Genomic DNA, 20683 nt, shown 5'->3' on the forward strand with positions numbered 1-20683 from the left:
GATTAAGCAAGCTATTGCCAGAGTTGCAGAGTGGGACTCCATGAATGGAATAGGCACCGAGGCGAGAATTATCAGGTCCATGGAATTTTGAGCCCAAGACTCGCCGAGGCGGGGAATTGAACCCCGGTCCCGGGCTAGACCTCTGCATCAGGGTCTGCCGCTCTAACCATTGAGCCACACTTCTCCCCTGGACGATTTGGAGTACCCACTTGTCTGATGTTATGGACTGCCAGTAGGGTAGGTGCTGGCAAATCCTGCCACCTACTGGGTGTCTGTGATGGCAAGAGGGCTTGGAGGCTCTGGGTGCCATGGGGGGTTTTGGATTGCCCCAACCTCTGGCTGGTGGTCCCACGCAATCTTTGGGAACCACATGCACAGCCATAAAATGGCTGTGAAGCCTGTTGGCTTTGGTGGCTGAGCGGGAAAGTGTGGATGGTAGCCGCTACCATCGCTATGGAAGGGGAGAAAGGCAGACTGAGGTTGGCTGGGAGCCATGGATAAGTCCAGAGACCTCACTGTAGCATGGCTGTCTTTAAAGCAGCTGAGTCTGTCTTTTTGCCAAAAAGGCGAGCACCACCACAGGGCATGTTCATGAAGGAAATCTGGACATTCCTTGAAAAGTCAGTGGTTCTACACCAGACATGAGCATCTAAGTACCACAGATGATGCAATCACTCTGCTTAGCACGTCAATCATCTCCTGCCCACAAAGAATGCTGAACTTTGCTGCATCTCACCCGTCAGCAACAGCTTGGGTGAATATTGCTCAGGCCTCCTCTGGGACCATGGGCAGCACATGCGTAAGCGAATCCCACACGCTGTGTGTGTATCTGCCCAAAAGGCATGCAGTGTTCACTGACCGCAGTGTTAAGCTGGCAGAAGAGAACATCCTCTTGCCAAAGATATACAGTCCTTTGGATTCCCTATCTGGTGGTTGAAAATGTGCCAGGTTAAACTCGGAAGGTGGAGGCTTGGACCAGCAAGCTTTCCAGGGGAAGGTGATGAGAGAGGAAGCTGGAGTCCCCAGAAGGGGGGAGATGGCGGAAGGCAGTTGTGCAGTGGACAGGTGCCTGTGCAGGGCTTAAACCAAGCCCAAGCAGGACATCTGTAAGGGTTTAATTAAAAATGGAACTAAAGGTTTGGAGAGGGCAACTCCCAGTTGATTCATTGCTGTCAAGACGTTTGCCTTAACTGCCACCGGAAGTCCAGGACATCAGCTGCCCTCTGCACCACCATTGCAAAAGAGGCTTCCTCCTCTGTAGCCACGGTGAGTGGAGAGACCAAGCCAGGGTCTGTTGAGGTGTCGAAACCACTGACCTCCGCAAGTTCCTTGTACCAGTTGTCCTCCGCTTCATCAAGGGAATTCTGGTATCCAAGAGTACTCAGACCCCTCCCATTCATCCCCCTCTCTGCCTATCAAAAGAAAAGAGCACTGGCTCTGACTTGGAAGGCATGGTAGTGGCCGGCCCCAGAGTCTGCGACGTGCGTAGCCGATCTAGCTCCATATCAGGGATGAGGATGGGATCAGCACTGCTGGGAAAGACAGCACTGGGACAGGTACAGCAAAAGGTCACATCCTCGCAGGCAGTCCCGCCCTGGATCGAGCACTAGATCCAAGGGGCTTGACTGGCGCGAGGGCGAACCTGCCAGTGGGAATCTATTAGAGGCCCCTGCCGAACCCATGAGGCGGAAAGGGCCCCCCCCAAAATATGAGGTCCATAGCCTCATAAAACTCTCTGAGTTGGGCAGATGTTGCTTCGACTTAGAAACTTTTGGAGGCGCCAAACAGACAAAGCAAAGGCTCCATGGAACTAGGCCTCGAACAGTGTTGTCGTTCCTGTGCCTCGTTCGATGTTAAAGAGTACTTCGACTTCTTAGGTTTGTGGGACTTGGACTGGGACGACGATCGTTGGGAGCGGCTCTGCAAGCGGTCCTGGGACCTTTTGCATGACCAGGATTGTGAACATCAAAGGGTCTTTAGACGCCAGGCACCTTCAAAGAGCGTTCCCGCAAGGCCTTCAAATTCATGGCGTGACAATCCTTGCAGGTCTTGGAGTCGTGGTCCCACTCCTGGCACGCAAACAAACCAAGTGTGAGTCTGTCACATCTATCTGTGACAGGCACCACTGGGTTAGAAACTTGCAGTTTGTTTTCGGTCATACCTAGTACACCATGAGAAAGGTTCTCAAAAAATAACTTTGACAAAACATCAAAATAAATCAGTCTGAAATTGACTGGGGACTGCTCTCTCTCCGGATTAGCACTGACTGGCGCAGAAAAAAAAGAAAAGATGTCAGCGCACAGGGGTGGTGTCACTTCTGTGACAGCTGATGCGGGGCTGAACAACGCCACCTACCAGCGCTAAGGGGTACTGCTCAAGAATTTTCAGGGCCAATATGATGACCAGAGATAATTCTAAGGTAAAGAATCTGCAGCTAGAAGTCTCTGTCAGATACAATCTTAAAAGAGATTGCCATGGAGGTTATATCTGTCCCGGCTGCAGAGCAAGATTTGAGGATGTTTCTTTCTTTGATTGAGCTTTCTCTTCTGCATTGTGCCTTGAAGCCTGGCTTGTTCTTATGCTGCTTTTATAATTTCCATTTTCTCTTATTGGATTCAAACCCAAGTTGGCAACATGACTGAGCGAGAGATACATTATAGGATTAAGCACTCTCCTGCTATAAATACCAAATGTACTACCACTCTCGAGATGCATGTGCCTTATTACTGTCCAGCATCAACATCTGGGGATGGAGCAGGGTGTGCAAGTGGAACTCAACAGCTAGTGGAAGTGGTCATTAAGGCGTTTGAGTCTTAACATTTCTTTTTTATTAGATTGTGCTATTTATTGTTTATTTAATGGAAGAAAGCCTGAGGAGGAGGGTGGGTATTGCTTAACCAGTATGAAAAATAACTGCAGATTTTCCATGCTCTGTACCCAATGAAATGTTTCTTTTTTACTTCACACAGACTTTCAAACGTGTACTGATCAGAGATGGACAGCATGACTCCATTATTGTGTTTTATAATTTGGTGTTTATGCAAAAACTAAAGACAAACATTCTACAGTATGCAACTTTGCGGGTAAGATGCAGTGTTTCTGTTTCCTTTTCTGTTGTCAAACTGAACGTTCTTTTTAACCTAAGCTATTTTAACTGATATGGCATGTTTTTCTGTCTTTCCTAGAACCCAACACTGTCTCCAATTCCTCACATTCCCCGTAGCCCCTACAAAATTTCTAACTCTCCTTTGCGTCTCCCTGGAGGGAATAACATCTACATCTCACCATTAAAGAGCCCATACAAACATCCTGAAGGTTTGCTTTCCCCAACAAAGATGACTCCAAGATCAAGGTTGGTTATAGAAGGTTTTAGCAGAGGTTAATAATAAATAGTTGTACTTTTAAATGTATTTGCTGTAATCTTGCAGCTAGTGTTTGTATAAAAATATATTTTCACAACATTAACGTGACCTCATGCTTGTCAAAATTGTGGTACAACAGTACTTATTCTTATTACAATTTTCCATCAGTTCACAGTGCATCTGGTATCCACACGTCGAGAGATATACCTGCATTATATCAGTTTCACATTTTAACTAATCGTGAAAGATCAACATCAGAATATTGTACCAATTTGTCTAATTACAATCAGGCTCAGAGGTGACTTTCTCCAGGTAGGCTATGAAGGGGCCCCAGATGTTCTTAGGCCTTGAAGTGCGTGGTAGAAATTTGCCATATAATTTGAAATGCATGTCGACATGTCCTTCTGACATGTTGCCTGCTTGGGGGCAGCTCTGTTATGCCATTTCATAAGGATTTGGCGTTTACTCTCGAGGAGAGCTAGTGCCACAAGTTTGCGATCCGTTTTTGGGATGTCCGTAACATAGCCCCAGGGTCGCCCTCAAGGGGGATAGCTGCAGGTTAGTGCCAATCATTTCTTTAAATGTGTCCCATATTTGTGTCCAAAAGTTATTAACTGGAGGACAGTCCCATAACATGTTGCAAGTCTGCATTGGGTAGGGTTACACCAACAGTTAGAATTGTCAAGGAATCAATTTCGTCAGGGTGTAGTACGCTTGTTGAATCATTTATTATTGTATCAGTCGTAATTTACTATTCAAGGAAATGTATTTCCTCTGTCTACAGCAGTAGGCCCACCTTACTTCAGAAATACTTTGTCCCTTATCTGGCTCTCATTTTATTTTCATGGTGAGGTTGCCCTTTGCCAGCATTTTATCGCACAATTGTATAGTTTGCAGATCAGGTGTGCTTTATCTGGGCACATGAAAAGTTTGAGGAGTGGCCAATCAGGAGGTTGCTTAGGGAACAAGGGGAATAGTTGTTTAACTGAGTTGGTCAGGCTGTGAAAGACCAGTAGCGCTTTAGTTTTGCTAGGGTCATAGCCAAGGAACTCTGCATCAGTCATGCATTGGCTGGAAGGAAATGGGTACACCATCAATCTAATACTTAACATTTATTTTCTGAGTAGTTTCAAATAGTCCCCTCTGAAATGTGATTGTTTTAGGAACCCCACAAAATCCTTACTTCAATTGCAGAAGGTTTCCAAAGGTAACATTAAGGTGTAAATGGAAGTGTTCTTTGGCTACCAGCAGGCATTGCTATCTTAATTGTCTTTCCTAAACTGAAACAAATGATTTCCATAATTGATTTGCATTCTAATTGGAAGAGGTGCACTGTTGTAGGCCCTGCCAGATTTTGTCGCACATTCCGAGCCCTAATGATGCCCCCTTCTAAAACATACTGTCCCCTTTCTCGTTCTTAAATGCGTGCACTGCCTATCTATTAAAAGGGATAACATCAATACCTCTGCTTAAGAAGTAATCATAGTTTGTGAGGAAGAGGTTGGTTACTATCAGAGATTGGAAAGATACTGTAGAATGCAAGGAACCACGGTAATTTAGGATGATTACAGACAAGACTGCAACAGGTTAAGAGCCTCAATTTCAGCGAAACAATTGAGCAAAAATTACCTGTTGATTGGCACGACTTGGTCATCAAATAGAAATATAAAGTCTAAGGTGAGAGAAACATTGTCACAATTACCGTCACTTTTGTTAGGTGAGATGAAGCTGCTGCTGCTGGCATTGCTTTCACTGGATTGTTAGAAATATTAAAAATGCTAAACAGCCCAACCGGTTTAAAAGGTTTTACAGTAGGATTTAAGCTAAGTAAAAGCCTTGACATGCAGGCAGGCTGCTTTGAAAGTGAAGGGTCCTGTAACTATATTTTACTTCTTGATGATTTCATAAGTTGTTATCACTAAGACCCTCCGTGTTCAATAGAGGTGCCAAAGACAGGTCACATGTGGCACATGATAAACTGACGTTGACCTCAATATCGTTATTTGGCTCTTCAACTAAATCTGAAGCAAAATGAATTTTCCGTTCTCTTTTTCTGTTAATTCTGCAAATTTTCTTTTTTATTCTTCTCAATGATATCTTAGTGTTTTTTTTATATTATTGTTATGGACGAAGAAATATTATCATTGTATTAGCATTTGTTCTCCTTGATTGGGAGATGGGGAAGAGATTGCCAGTTTCCCCAGCCACTTCAATCAAATTTCCTAATTCAGGTTCTTTAAACAGATTTTTTTAATGAAAAAGTTTCTCTCTCTGATTCTTTACAATTATTCCTGTCTTTTCTCTTACAGTCCGCAAAGACATTTAAAATGCCCAAGTCAAAGGCAAGCCCGTCTACGCCCGTCCGCTCCTGGCCTGGGCCCAGGGCCAGAACCCCTGCCCAAAACGGGCATAAAACCAAAAGAAGGGTTTATAGTTGCATAGACCTATTGAAACGACGGTCCAGGTCGGACTGCGCTATTCTCAATCCAGTGGAAGAAACCAAACACTGCCCTAGCTGTTCGCTGTCTCTTAGTTACTCGCCTTGCGGTACAGCCACGGGTCAACACCAGCAGGTCAGAGCGCACAAAAGCACACTGATAAAGGCAGCTCTGGTGAATGTAAGGTCCCTAGTAAAACACAATACAGAAGTGGCCAACCTGATCGACACTCATGGCCTCAATCTGCTGTTTATAACAGAGACCTGGGCTAATGAAACCTCAGACATAGACTTGGCACTAGCAGTCCCGGGGGGCTACTCTATTCTTTGGGCAAATCGAAGTGGGAAATGTGGGGGAGGCTTAGCCAATTATCAGCAAAGAGGGATTACATGTTCGGGGCCTGGAGGATCGTTGTTCCCCGGAGTGTGAGTCCCTTCCTTTTAAAATCAGCATCACAAATAACTACACATTTGACGGCCTTTTGTTGTATAGGCCGCCTAAGGCTAGAAACCTCTTGTCACAATCCCTGGGCCCTGCTCTTCAATCCAGTCTTTCAGGGGCTGACTACACCATTATGGGAGACTTCAATATTCACCTTGAAAAAGCCACAGATAATAACACAATACTCATTTCAGAGACTATGGCTAGCTGTGGTCTGTCCCAATTGGTCCAACAAGGAACACATTCCGCTGGCCACACCTTAGATGGGATCTTCTCCTCCAACCCCAACATCAAAATAGGCGACATTATCTCGGTCCCCTGGTCGGACCACAAAGTCGTCAATTTTACCCTAACTATTGACCACGCTATTACTTCTAGGGCCCCTCAGGGCAAGCAATTTACCTTCCAAGAATGGGACAAAATTGATATTGCCAAACTTCACGCGCAGCTTGACGCGACGGTTTCAGGTTTAGCCGAGGATAGCAATTTTGCGACAGACCAAGTGAATAACTGGATCAAAGCGGCGGTGCTGTCAGTCGCACCTCTTAAAACTAAATACGTTAAGAGGAAAAACATCTCTGAGCCTTGGTTCACAGAGAAGCTCAGATTACAAAAACAGACATGTAGGCGGGCCGAAAGATGATGGAGGGCTAACTATGAGGACAAGGAGAAAGAGATCTACTGTAAGACACTAGCCACCTATAAGAAACTTATAGCTGAAGAGAAATCGGCCTTATTTGTAAAGAAAATTAAGGAGGCCAAAAACTCCAGTAAGGAACTCTTTGCTACGGTCAAAAAACTCACCAAGACAGCGGCTAAACAGATAGAAGGTAGTACAGGGCTTTGCAATAAATTGGGGCATTTTATCACCGACAAATTAAAGCTCATCTACGATTCTATCTCTAACCCCAACTGCGACACACAGACATTAAGAAACTCTCAGCCCGTTACAGGAAAACACCCAGAGGCAGTTAATTCAGAGTTTCAGTTCTCAGCCCCGTCAGCGAACAGGTTCTCCAACTTATACTAACTACCGAGTCAGGGGGTCCCTTGGACCCTTGTTCTCCCAAGGTTCTACACATGTTCCCAGAATTGCTCAGTAAGCAACTCCAGCTGCTTTTTACTAGAATAATCCAGACAACCTATTTCCGAAGGCTTGGAAAGCCGCCTCTGTTCTCCCACTCCTCAAAAAGCCTAACCTGGACCCTTCAATCCCGGCTAATTACAGACCGATTTCAAGAATCCCCTTCCTGGCAAAAATGTTAGAAAAACACTTGAACTCCCAACTTACAAGATTTATTAAGGACTCCCAGGCTCTTGACATATGACAATACAGGTTCCGGGAGGAACGTGGGACTGAAACCGCTCTGATTATGGAGGCGGAGGAGATCAGGAGGATTTTGGACGCAGGTGGGAAGGCTGCCCTGATTCTGTTAGATCTTTCGGCAGCCTTGGACACCGCAAATCATGATATACTCCTGTCCCGTCTAGTAGAAATAGGCCTGCATGCATCTGCGATTGCACTATTGGCTTCTTTTCTGGGAGAAAGATCCTTCACGGTTCAGCTTGGGGAATTCTCTTCGAAATCATTTAAATCCCCCTGGGGGTCCCCCAGGGCTGCTCACTAAGCCCAACCCTTTTCAATGTATACACTGCCCCTTTAGCAAACATTATCAGGAAATACGGTTTCCTACCAATATCCTACGCTGACGACACACAAATAGTGGTGGCCATATCCAACAACACTTCGGAGACTGCCGATAAATTTCGGCTCTGCATGAATCAGGTCAGTCACTGGATGCAAGTAAACTGCCTGAAATTAAACGACGATAAGTCTGAGGTCATGCTGCTGGGGGCTGAATCCAACATCTGGTCACCGAATTGGTGGCCTGACAGTCTAGGCAGCTGCCCGTCACCAGTGGACAGCGTAAGGAACTTGGGATTCATGTTCGACTCTAAACTCACGTTTAAGGCCCAAATTAATAAACTCGCCTCCTCCGTCTGGTTCACGTTGAAGTTGATTCGAAAACTGTTGCCATATATTCCAGCAGACACCTGTAAAACACTGATAACTATGCTGGCTCTGTCCAAGATGAATTATGGAAACGCTTTATATGCAGGGCTTCAAAAACAGTTACTGCTAAAACTTCAGCGTCTACAGAACGCTGCTGCCAGGTTGATACTGAACATCCCCAGGTTCGAGCCGGTGGCCTCCAGACTGAGAAGTCTCCACTGGCTACCGGTAGAGAAAATAATCCAATTTAAGTCAGCCTGCCTGGCATACAAAGCCTTGCATGGGTCAGGCCCGCATTTTCTGAAAACCAACATGGTACAGTATGAACCACCTAGGACTCTAAGGTCCAGCAGTGCTAATCTCCTCAAGACTCCCAGATTTAAACAACTAAGATGGGGGGAGGTTTCATACTGCACACAGCTATAACTTGGAACAAACTTCCAGCAGAAATAAAAAACAGCCCATCATTGTTATCTTTCAGAAAGAACCTAAAGACATGGCTCTTCTCTGCTTAGTCCTGACTTTTGTGCACACACGACGCTTTCCCTCTCCTGCAGACACAGTCATTTCTAGCGCCAAGACGCCCCCGGGCATTCGCGCGCTCTACAAATCTGATAATCAAATCAAATCAAACCAAGTCTTGGGTAATATTGGGTGCTATTCCATTTAGTGTTTTTCAGGATTACATCTGCAGCGACTAGTGCTGAACAGTCAGTGGCCTTAATCACACTAACTTCTTGACAGTAATTTCTCTCTCCACTGGAGATTTTACTTTAGGGTATATGGTAAACTTCACCCAGCATCACACCCATCTTTATAGACAGACAAAGAAGAATTAACAAGAGAATGTCCAAGACATGCTCAGAATTACCCACAGATCTTTCTAGTAATGCTAACATTTAAGAAATAATTATTTCCAGGCATTGAAGAGAGTACAAGAAGGGAGCATAGTTGTTGGGGAGATTACATGAAGTATGACAGATATGAAGTAAAAGAGTGAATAAAAATAGTTGGCATTTTTGCGATAGGTGTGGAACAAAAAACCAGCAAAACCGTTTTTATTGGCATTTCTGGTGTAGCATTGGGATGAGTATGCAGCTTTGGCTCCACCCTCAGATGAACTGACTACATTGCCGCTCTAATATCGAGCAAAGTGTAGTCCTGATTTGCATACCAAAACTGCCTGTGAGGCTTCAGAGGACATAGCAGTTATGATGCCAAAATTGAAAGTTGTAGGTAATTCCTTATTTGTTTATGGTTCTGGTGACTATGCTACCTGTTGATGCGTTTCTCCATCATTTTTATTAGGATATCTATAGGAGACGTTTGTCTTGGGGAATCATTATATTTACCAGATTGAGACTCCGCTACAGCCAGGTGGTCCTCCTCATCTTTTTAAAAAACACAGTGGAACTGGTGAAAGGCTCTTTAAAATGCCTAGATTGTCGAATTGATCCTTTAAAGAGTTAAATTCTGTTTTTTACAAGCTGGTTCTACCACCATTTTCCCAGAAAATGTTTTTTTAGTCATGGCTTCGGAGTAAAAAACCAGAAGCACTTTGAAACCCAGCGGAAGGCCCTTTCACCACTGGGAACTTTAACACCTCAACAGCCTTTAACAGCCTTCGAGTTTATGGAGACCAATAAGTCCTTTCATTTAGGTTGCTGTAAGTCCTTAGAGGTATTCTTCTCTTGCGTCTCACCTCCCCAAAATGAGTTTGAGCATCCCCAAAGAACACTCATGGCACCGTTTACTCTTTTCTTAAAGCCCAATTTTAGCTCTGACGATTTGATACAGTCAACAAATTAGTGATTCAACGAAGGGTTATTAACACCCAATCTACCTTCTGCTCCCTTTGCTCTTTTTAACAATGTTACTTTAATTCGACTTTTAAATGAGCAACAAGACTTGCTAAGAATGCCCAGGGAAATGATTATTATGGAATATCCAGCTGAACTATAGAACCCTGCCTTAGCTTGGACTGCAAGCCACACTGAGAACACCAGTTGACCTCACTCTGAACATTGGAAAACCCTCAAGAGCACCCCGCCAAGGCCACCACGCTGATTCCCCCTACATACCTCCTGGGCTCTTAAGTGGCTTCCACTTTTGACAATAAGCGCAGGGGCCGCGGAGAGGGAACCTACGCTCGGAGCTAAAGCTGCGTCACAAGCTCCCCAGCTGAACACTCTTCGTCTACAGCCTTTACAGGGCCGGGGACCAGTGCAGCGAAGTAGCACGGCCATTTCAGCAGCTGGCTCCTACTCCTCCGTGCTGCTCCAACAACTCCCACCGCCAACCAGCCAGCCTACTGAAGATTTTGATGAGAGATTTCAGATGATGGAGACAGTTTGAGGGGTGTCAAGGGTGGCACAACTTCACTGAATCTGCTCTGTACAAACTCAGCTTGGTGATCTGAGGGGAGACGCTAAACTCAACTTTAACTTGGATACTGTGGTGCTCTGCATCAGCGTCAACTCCGTTGGGCAGAAAATCTGCCTAGGTGTTGTCCCTGAAAAGCCTGTCTGGCTTGTTTCCTTCTTGTTATGTTGACATTTGGTCCTAAGGATCCTAAACTTTGCCTTATGGGCTGCTGTAATTGTTCTTGAACTCCCTTTACTCTAAACACCTTATTCGTTTCAGCTTAAACTGCCCTTCCTGGTTTAAACCTCTTACAATACCCTTAAATGTTTTCCATTGTTTGCACTGAGTAGTGTTTCCAGATATATTCTGAAAAAGGTTCCTAAACAAAGGCTGCCGGTTTCCAGAGCCCTGAAATACTTTAAGGTGCATGCCTTCTTGTTTGGAGAATTAAGACCAGGGCCACTAGAATGATGTGATTTCGTTTGCGTGACACGTTTCGCAAAATTGTGGCTTGGCTACATTTCCATATAATCCATTATCTGCTGCATAATGTGCAGATTTTAACAAAAAAATGTAGTTTCCAGTTAAAACGGATCAAACTAAAAGCGGTGTGTTGTGTTGCTGTGTAGAGAAAAACCCTCCGCAGAGGTTGATTGGTCACCTTTCTGTTGCTTATTGCTGTATTTGGGTATTAAACTGGTACTAATGAAGTGAAACCTTTGTCCTCATTCACTCTTATTGTGTAAAAATTATAAAAATGAATAAATACACTAAATGTGCTGCATAATTTACCTTTCTTGACTCACGATTTGCCTTTTCTAGCCCCATAATGTGATCCTCCAATCCACATAATTCCAGAAGCCCTCCTTAAAACCCCAGGCATTGATGGTGACTATCGTTGGAAAACATGAGATGGAAGAATAATTAAAACTGTAATTACTAGCCATATTAGTTAGTCCTCTAGTGGAGCTGAGTCCAACTTGACTCTGCTGCATTAACCCCTCTTACCCTATGTACCACCACTTCTGATTAAACAAGAACAGTCACGAAACAGCAAAGTTGCAGGATAACTACCTATAGGATAACCACCATGCACTTCCACTGGTGGCGTCTCCAACAGCCAATGTTGATCAAGGAAATCACTTTGCGTGAACACCCATTTTTCTTCAGTCATTGGATACAGAAGTTGATACCATGTTGATTTGAACTATACACCCAGAGTACACATTGCCTCCTCCAACATGGAAAGTCTGTAGTTTTTGTTACCACAAGAAAAGAGGAGGTCAAATGTGTAGGTCTACTTTTATTTGATCTGTTTTCTCACTAGTGCTGTGACTGTTCAATTTGGAATGTGGAACATGCAACATCCTGGTACAGGTTAAGTGTTTTACTTACTTTGGAAAGCAATAGAGTCCATTTGTTTAGCCACCATGAAACTCTTTCTTTTGCGTAGTACGAGTAGAAGTTCATTATAAACTATATAGGTCTGCCATTTTCTGACTGTCTCAAATGGGCCACTCTTTGTCTGGTCCGGACTGGGTAAAGTTTTGTAAAACATAGCCCATTAGATTTGGTCTCTTTGTGAGGCAATTGATTCATAAGTTATCCCTTCAAAAAATAATTCTCAAGATCCTTATATTATTCTCGGAAAATAGCGAAAACTTTGTGGACGTGCATGATAGTGCTTTTCTTTGTCTGCACCTTGTGACACAGACTTGAGCCGCAACTCAGTGTCATCCAACCTTTCCCTTCAAGAATGCAGATAGTTTCTGTTGTCTGTTGGGGATATCTTGCCACTATGTGCATTTTAAAAATATCTTTATTGCAATTTTTCTTTTAACAGACTAAACCTACAAATAATGCATCACTGCCTGACTAACAAAGGGCAAAAAATATGTTTCCTTTAAAAAACAATAACAACACAGTTTGAATATGCAGGACATACCTTGATCTGCCTCTTTATTTTATCTAAATATCACATACCTCAAGTGTGGTGGGTCACAGTCTAAAAGCCCACTCTGCTACCATACACATGTTCATGCCAACAGAACAGTCTTTCATTTCTAGGGCTGCATGGGCACCCTACTATAGCTGTATTTTATCCTTTTGTACAACCACCACCAACAATTACTAATGGGTAATGCATAGGAATGTCTAGTCACCTCTTGTACTCCCCACGCACTCAAAATGGCCCTCTTTGCTGGAAGTACTAACCCTGTTTCAGCCATCTTCTATGCAGCTTCTCATACCCATGGTCTTTCCTATTGCATACAATATCTGCATTGGTGGATCTAAACCATATGGTGGTCTTTGAGTTGAACCATTCTAAAACAGGCCTTGATGGCCATTTCCATGGGATGGGTCATAGCCTCTTCATAGTCACCCAGACTCTTTCAACAGGGTTTTAGGCCTTCCATTCTGTCTTGAGCATAATTCAAGAGTTTATGTATCTATGAATTATGACTTCAGACGCCTTGATAGGGAGCTCTTTGAATATGCATGCTATATACATGCTTCTCACAACAAAAGTGTCTGGTAAACCAGAGCATAGCAAGCAGATCCTATTTTATGAAGCCTCCGAGAAAAAATGACATCCTGGAACCAGGAGCCCACACAAAGCATAGTTGCACCAGTAACTTTACCTTCCCAGCCTATTTCCTTCTCTGTTGGCCTAGTATGATGGTCAACACGTCTGGGTTCAAAGCAATTGCTTTAACTCCCCAGAGGAAATTATGGTACATCTTACTCCCCATTGTCCCCCTATGCACTTACAGGAAGGTTTTACACGTTGGGATGAATATCTACTCATTGACCATTTCATTCTACGAGGCCCAGTAGTAATTGCGAATGTACAGCATGAAAATTCCTCACTCGTGTATGGTCTTACATAATTTAGAGAAATCCTAGGCAGCGCTCCACCCCACAGCATATGCAGAATGTTTGTTTTGGCAAAAAAATTTTTTTGCAGAATGTAGTGGAGCATGGGTAATTGCCACATATGTACCTGCATGGGGTTAATTGATCAGCCAGGACCTTGTTGTGAATAGAGTTACCCTACAGCAATATACAGCAAAAAATCACCATTCGAGGTGAGAAATTCCTAGATCAATCAGGTGGTCGTCCTTTACTATTCTTCAGCAGGGGTGCAAGTAGATGAAATGCCAACATTAGAAGGTTCTTGTAGGGGGCGTGGCTGAGCACGCAATGGTGGCGGACGTGCCTGGGTAGAGCTCCGTAAGAAGCTCCCCTACCACAGGCCATTTCTCCGCCAAAACTATCCGTTTTGGCCTGCAATCATCAGCGGAGGAGTCTGAAGCGTCATACTGTCGGCTGCTGAAGTTAAACATCGATTGCTCCGATCGGACCATCCAGGCGGCGAGAAAAGCTGAAGGCCCGCCTGCGGACGCTTCTGACCGGCGGGAACGCTCACTTGAGGTCGGGGATCCAACTAGCCTGCTAGGCTCTGTGTCGGTGAACTGTGTCCTGCTCCTGTCGGCAGACCCTGTCCACCCCCTGCGCCCCTCTCGACGGCCGGGGATGATCCCGGTGGAGGCGTGAAGCGACTGACCCCCTCCCCGCCGTCTGACGTGCGAAGGGATTTGCGACCGGAGATCCCCCACTGCTGCTTGCTACGACGCTGAACTCCCCGGTTTTTGCTTGTTGCCTTCGTCGAGGGAACCTGTGTTGTTCCTCCCTAGCCTGGCGGGCTCGGGAACCGTCCACTGGCACTAGACTGCTCCGCTGAGTTGGAGTCACGTTACCTCCGTCTACGGCTGCTTCCAGTCGGCGTCGGCGGCCACCTGAGACCGGGGTCGCATCCTGTCTGCTGGGCCCTGCGGAGATACGGGTAGAAAGGGATCATTTGGAGCCACGACGCTTTGGCCAGAGCCTCCCTGGATGCTGCACACGACGGTGTGCGAACATTCGCTTCCCTACCATGACAGCGACTCAGTACCACCTGTGGTCCGGGCAGCGGATGGCGACGCTGTGAATGGGCTGCACAGGACTCCCCTCCAATTACTGAGTGAGTGAACCTGAAACTGGGCCTCTCCCTGCACTGGCGACACAGACGGCGATCCGACTGGGGGGGTGATGTTAGGCCTCCCTTTACACCTCGCCCTGCCGTTTATTCATGTCTGTCACTGTCGCACTTTCGAGATACCCAACTGCACAGAACCTGCCCTGAGTCTACATGCGCGATACATGTCTACCCTACTAGTGAACTATGGACACACTCTAGCCAACTCACTCACGGAACTATAGTCCTACGGTGGCAGACAGACCCTGATGTGGTTGTGACTTACCTGTGGCGCTTGCCCATGCACACTGTGGTCTTCCACATAACTGCGTTGAACGTGCGCCCGAGCACGGGCGGGGGCTACTGGTTGCACAGAAGACTCGGTGCATGAACTACGAAGCAGGAGAAGGTGCAGTGACGATCACTAGCTAACCTCACCTGTACACAGCAGTCAATGCCTATTGCAACGGCCAGGTGAACACCTAACAGCTGGACCCGCCCCCCTTGGACTGCGCCCCCCTCTGCATTGGATTCCTACACCGGGCACCAGCTCGCCAGCTAGTAGCACTGTTGGCTCCTCCTTGTACCTGGGAAATGGCGCAATTGGCTCGGGACTGATGCACCTTATAGCAACGGCCAGTTCTACCATGTACATACTTAGGAATCGCCCGCAGGATACAGCCAACTTACGCTCCTACACAGTTGCGCTGAGCCCCCCTCCACGGCAAGCCCTTCTTTGCGAGTTACATACGGAGACTCTTCGGAACATCCCTTTGACTCAATACTTCGGTGCTTCCCATGTCGGTGGGGCCTAAGACAAGAGCTGGGTCCGGCGGCGCGCAGGTGAAGGGGAAGATGGCGAAGCAGGCTGAACTGGACCAAACTGCCTCCAAACTGGACACGATGCTGGCGGCAATGGAAAGACTGGAGGAGTCAATGCAACTGACCCGCACCTCCTTAGAGACCAAAATTGATAGCGTGGCCATAGATCTGACACACCTTCGAGCTGACCACAAAAAACTCTCTGAACGGACGACAACCCTGGAGACTGAGATGAAAGACTTGTCTCCCAAGATCACTCAGATAGACAAACATGTTCAGGATCTTCTTAACAGGGTGGAGTTCCTGGAAGATCGCGCAGAGGATGCAGAAGGGCGGGCGAGAAGAAATAGCATCCGCATAGTGGGCCTGCCGTAGAAGTGGGAACCTAGAGAAGCGCCGGAACATCGTTGAGCCATGACGTCCATGAGCCAACAGCGTTGGCTCATGGACATCCTCCCGGAAGGTACCCTCTCGCAGCACTTTGTAGTGGAGCGAGCCCACCATGTGCCGACCCGACATCCCCCTGAGGGCTCAAACCCGCGACCCATGCTCATCCGGGTATTGAACTATCGCGATCGTGACCCCATTCTACGAGAGGTTAGGAAAATGTCTGAAGTCCGAGTTGACAATGCAAAAATAATGTTCTTTCCGGACTACACTGTACAAGTACAGCGTCAACGGCACTCTTTTCTGGCAGTGAAACAACGACTCCGCCGCCTGGCTCTCAAATACTCCTTGCTGTTCCCTGCTCGCCTACGAGTAGTGGCTCAAGACAGGACACACTTTTTCAATACTCCTGAAGCGGCCGAGGCCTGGCTCGACTCTGGCATTGACAACCAACCTAGCGAGATACCCATGAGGAGGCGCCGTGACAGGGGGGCGCGCGCCGACGCAGGAGACCCTCAACGGCGAATTCAACGTGTGCGGAGACAGAAGTGGGCCCTACTCCTGAGCTTAGGCGTACTGAGCAACAAGAGGTCATCCGCATGGTGGCGGAAATCAGTGGTTCGTTGACAGAGGACCCTGCCCCTGGAGCCAGCCCTAAAGGTCTTGTGAGCGACGATTAGTACCTTTACGGATTAACGGATTCCCAAGTATCCGCGGATCTCCCAGATGTTACACCACAGACTGCTGATCTAGTCCATTGAACACGCTTCAACTTAGACGATCTGCCATTGGGATACAAAGAAGTGTCTGTGTCTCCTGTGCTGCTGAATTCATGAGCCGCTGAAGAATTGTTGGAAGTGCTGCTCTAACGCAACGGCAAGTCCTAGACCTGGTCACTGAGTGCTCATGAGCCGAACCTAACGTTTGTGTCCTGTCATGAACGACCCTCCTGCTGGTGAGTCCCGGGAGTGTATAGGGAGGGCGGACGTACTCCCCCCAGAGGTGAGTGACTGCCTGCGCCCCACCTGGCGCAAGCGTTGATCACTTGGCTCCTGAACTGCTCGAACTGGATCCCCCATACACTGGAGACTCTTGATGGTCATGGGCTATATACCAATGACTGCCTGTGGTAGGGGGAATACACCCACACCCTGATTGCATGAACCCTTTGTATAACTAGTTCTAAAACCTCAGTGAACCCCCCTTGAACTTACGGACTATTAGTGCTCACTAGAGCGTTTGGACGGCAGCATGTTCCGCTGCCGACCTTTTGGAATTATGGTTATGTTTTCCATGTTTATGAGGCTGGTGATTATTTCCCTTCCCCTTGATGTGTGCTTGCGGGGCGGTGGGAAAATACGGACGATGTGCTGTGCATTATGTGGCAATCTGAACTGTTGTGCTGGTGGGGGGTGGGGACGGGATATGGGGAATCAGAGCTGCAATGTCTACAGTTAAATTTTGCACCTGGAACGTGCGTGGTATGCATACCCCCTCATGCCGTTACCAGGTTTACTCCTATCTCAAGCGACACCAAGTGCAGATAGCGCTAGTGCAAGAGACCCACTTGGCAGGCCCGGAGGTACACATACTGCGCCGCCGGTGGAGGGGGCAACTGTATGCCACGGGTTTCTCAGCATTTGCGCGTGGAACACTGATATGGATTCGTCCAGGGGTCCCCTTTGCTCTCACTCAAAGCAAAATAGATGATGAAGGCAGATATGTGCTGCTTCAGGGTAGACTAGATGGGCAACCATCTATGCTCTATCTATGCTCCTAACACTGATCAAGGACGCTTCCTTGCACGATTATCGACAGCGGTAGCGCGATGGCCGGGTGTGCCACTTCTGCTTGGAGGCGACTATAACTGTGTTCTAGATGTTACAGTGGACCGATCATTCCCCCCCTGGCAAACGCGCCGATGGTTGGAACATCGAGAGCGTTCGCTGACTGGGCGGCGCAATGGGATCTCCGTGATGCCTGGCGCAGCCGCAATCCCAACACTAGGACTTATTCATATTACTCAGGTGCCCATGCACTGCATGTCAGACTCGACAGATTCATGTTATCGAGCGACCTCTTGCCCCACGTCACAGACTCCTCTTATCTGGGTCGCACCCACTCAGACCATAACCCTCACACACTTGACTTTGCCTGGGACCGCCCACACCCGCCGATCCCCTCGTGGCGACTCCAGCCGGATGTCTTGCTGGATGCCCCATTCAGGGAATCGCTCTCGGCTTGCATTTTACAGTACTTTGAAGACAATACTGATACTGCATCTACCCCACAGGTTGAGTGGGACGCGTTTAAAGTGGTCACATGGGGTCATTGTCTGGGCACGCAGGCGGGAATGAGACGACAGGTAGATAGGGATTTGACGAAGGTAGAAGCTCCCTATTGACTGACGAGCAGGAGGCAGCGGAAGGTGACGATACGAGGTTGGTGGCTGCCCGCGCGCAACATGCACAACTTCTAGATAGACTTAAGAACTTAAACTATGCTGCACACTCGGCGCGCACACACCACGCTGGAGATAAACCAGGTAAATTATTAACTTGGCTGATAGAACGAGACACCCAAACAGTACCGGTGATGTCAGTCCACACCACACAGGGCGCCATTGTCTACACACAGAGGGCTATACACGAGGCTTTTACGGGCCATTACGAGAATTTGTACCGTTCTCACTTACAAGCCACTGGGGATGATATCTCCAGGTCGGAACTACCGATGCCAGCGGTCACTAATGCGCAACGCGAAGAAATATGCGCGCCACTTGCGGCGGAGGAACTTCGGGCAGTTATATTCTCCCTCTCCAATGGTAAAACTACTGGCCCGGATGGGTTACCTGCGGAGTTTTACAAGGCCTACTCTACCACCCTCATACCTGAACTTTTAAGGATGTATACGGCGGCAATAGAAGATGCCGCACTCCCACCGACCTTGAACGAGGCGAACGTGATATCGCTTTTGAAGCCTGGCGGAGATGCTCTCAATGTGGGATCATACAGGCCACTCGCCCTCCTTAACACGGATTACAAGATCCTAGCGTCTGCGCTGGCCCAAAGATTGGCGCCTCTGGTCCCTGCGTTAGTACACGCCGACCAGAACGGAGTTGTGCCAACCCGCAGCACATCTTATAACATTAGACGGCTATTTCGTGTACAGAATCTGGCTGTATCCCGGTGGCCTTGCTCGGGGTGCGTAGTTCTCGATCTTGAGAAAGCTTTCGATTCTGTGGAGTGGCCCTACCTCATGCAGGTGCTGGAAAAATTTGATCTGGGTGCTGCTTACCTTCGGATAGTGGAACTCCTTTATTCTAACCCTGTGGTGCGTGTGCGCACGGGCAGACTCTTCTCTAACCCGATCCGTGTTCGCAGAGGCACCAGACAGGGATGCCCCCTTTCCCCTTTGATTTTTGCACTTATGATGGAACCTTTGGCGACGCAGTTGCGTGCTTCCGGTGCAGAATGGGGCATCCCCTTAGCTGACGGGGTGCACTCAGTATCACTGTACGCGGATGATTTATTGCTCTACATTAGGGACCTGACCTGCTTACCACGCGCGTTAACTGCCATATTTAGCAGATTTGGAGAGGTGTCGGGACTTCGCCTTAATTGGGCGAAGTCGGGTGTATATTCTCTCGCCACGGACATCCCGGAGTGTGATGTTGTAGTGATGGGGGAACGACTCCTCTGATATCCGACCGTCTTTCGATATCTGGGGATTCAGGTCTATCGGGAACCCGCGGATCTGCTGGAAGGTAACCTCACGAGAACAATTTTGTCACTTACAGCTCAAGTGGCCTTTTGGAACTCTCTTCCTCTGAATGTCCCCAGCAGTATTACGCTTGCAAAAATGATTGCCCTACCTAGGGTACTGTATTTCTATGCCAATCTGCCGGTATATGTCCCAACTCGCATTTTCCGCGTGCTGGAAACACTAACTAGACGACTGATTTGGAACACGGGGCGCCCCAGAGTTGCGCTGAGGACTCTCTATGCTGCAACGGAGGGTGGAGGATTGTCTGTCCCTAACCACGAGCTTTACTATCTGGCGGCACAGCTACAGTGGGTCACTTACTGGTTGAGTGGGAAGAACTTGGGAGATACTGCCTCGGAAGATACAGTCATGACGGTCGCGCAGGTACACGCGCTGTTTCATCCCTTAACTAAAACCCGCTGCCCATATCAACTACACCTCGCGGTGGCGAGGAAGTGTTATGTGAGGAGCCTGAAACTTACAAATGCTACCAAACCATATGCTCCCAATTTACCATTGCTGGGCACGCCCTGGGAGGGAGGTGCACTTACGGACCTTGCGTTGGGCAGCTGGGCGGCTGCTGATTTGGAGAGCCTGGGTGACCTATTTGCAGATGGTGCGCTGCTTTCTTTTGCCACCCTAGCGGACAACACAGGACTACCAGCCGGGCAGTTCCTGACACATGCGACGCTCCTGCATACACTGACACGCGCCTGGGTAGCTCTAACGGAGGAGCCTCCGACACATCTGCTTGTCCAGTATTTGCATGTAATGGGAAATGGCTCACACATAGTACATTGGCTCGCCCAAACACTACACATACACACGCAGTTCTCGTCACAGCGACTGCGGGACAAATGGACAGTCGATAAAGGCCAGGACTGGACTGACAGGGAATGGGCACGGATACTGGCTGGGGCACAAAATATACCACGCAATGCCCGTTTCAAGATCATACAATACTATATTGTGCACCATGCGTATCTGTCTCCGGATAAGCTCAATCGATACTTTGGGCTTGACACATCGGCATGCCCCAGATGCGGACTTGTGAACGCACAACTCCTACATG

At 47.5% G+C, this 20683-nt stretch overlaps 1 protein-coding gene across 1 annotated transcript in view; it reads left to right on the plus strand.

Annotated features, from left to right (window-relative positions):
- The window catches only part of RB1 (RB transcriptional corepressor 1), a 1127005-nt gene that overhangs the window by 932449 nt on the left and 173873 nt on the right, over positions 1-20683 (plus strand). The window contains exons 22-23 of the mRNA XM_078657333.1: positions 2970-3083; positions 3186-3352. Of these exons, the coding sequence (XP_078513459.1) occupies positions 2970-3083; positions 3186-3352 (281 nt within the window). The remainder of the gene's footprint in view (positions 1-2969; positions 3084-3185; positions 3353-20683) is intronic.

This window comes from Lissotriton helveticus, chromosome 8, assembly GCF_964261635.1.
Source record: "Lissotriton helveticus chromosome 8, aLisHel1.1, whole genome shotgun sequence".
Classification (NCBI taxonomy): domain Eukaryota; kingdom Metazoa; phylum Chordata; class Amphibia; order Caudata; family Salamandridae; genus Lissotriton; species Lissotriton helveticus.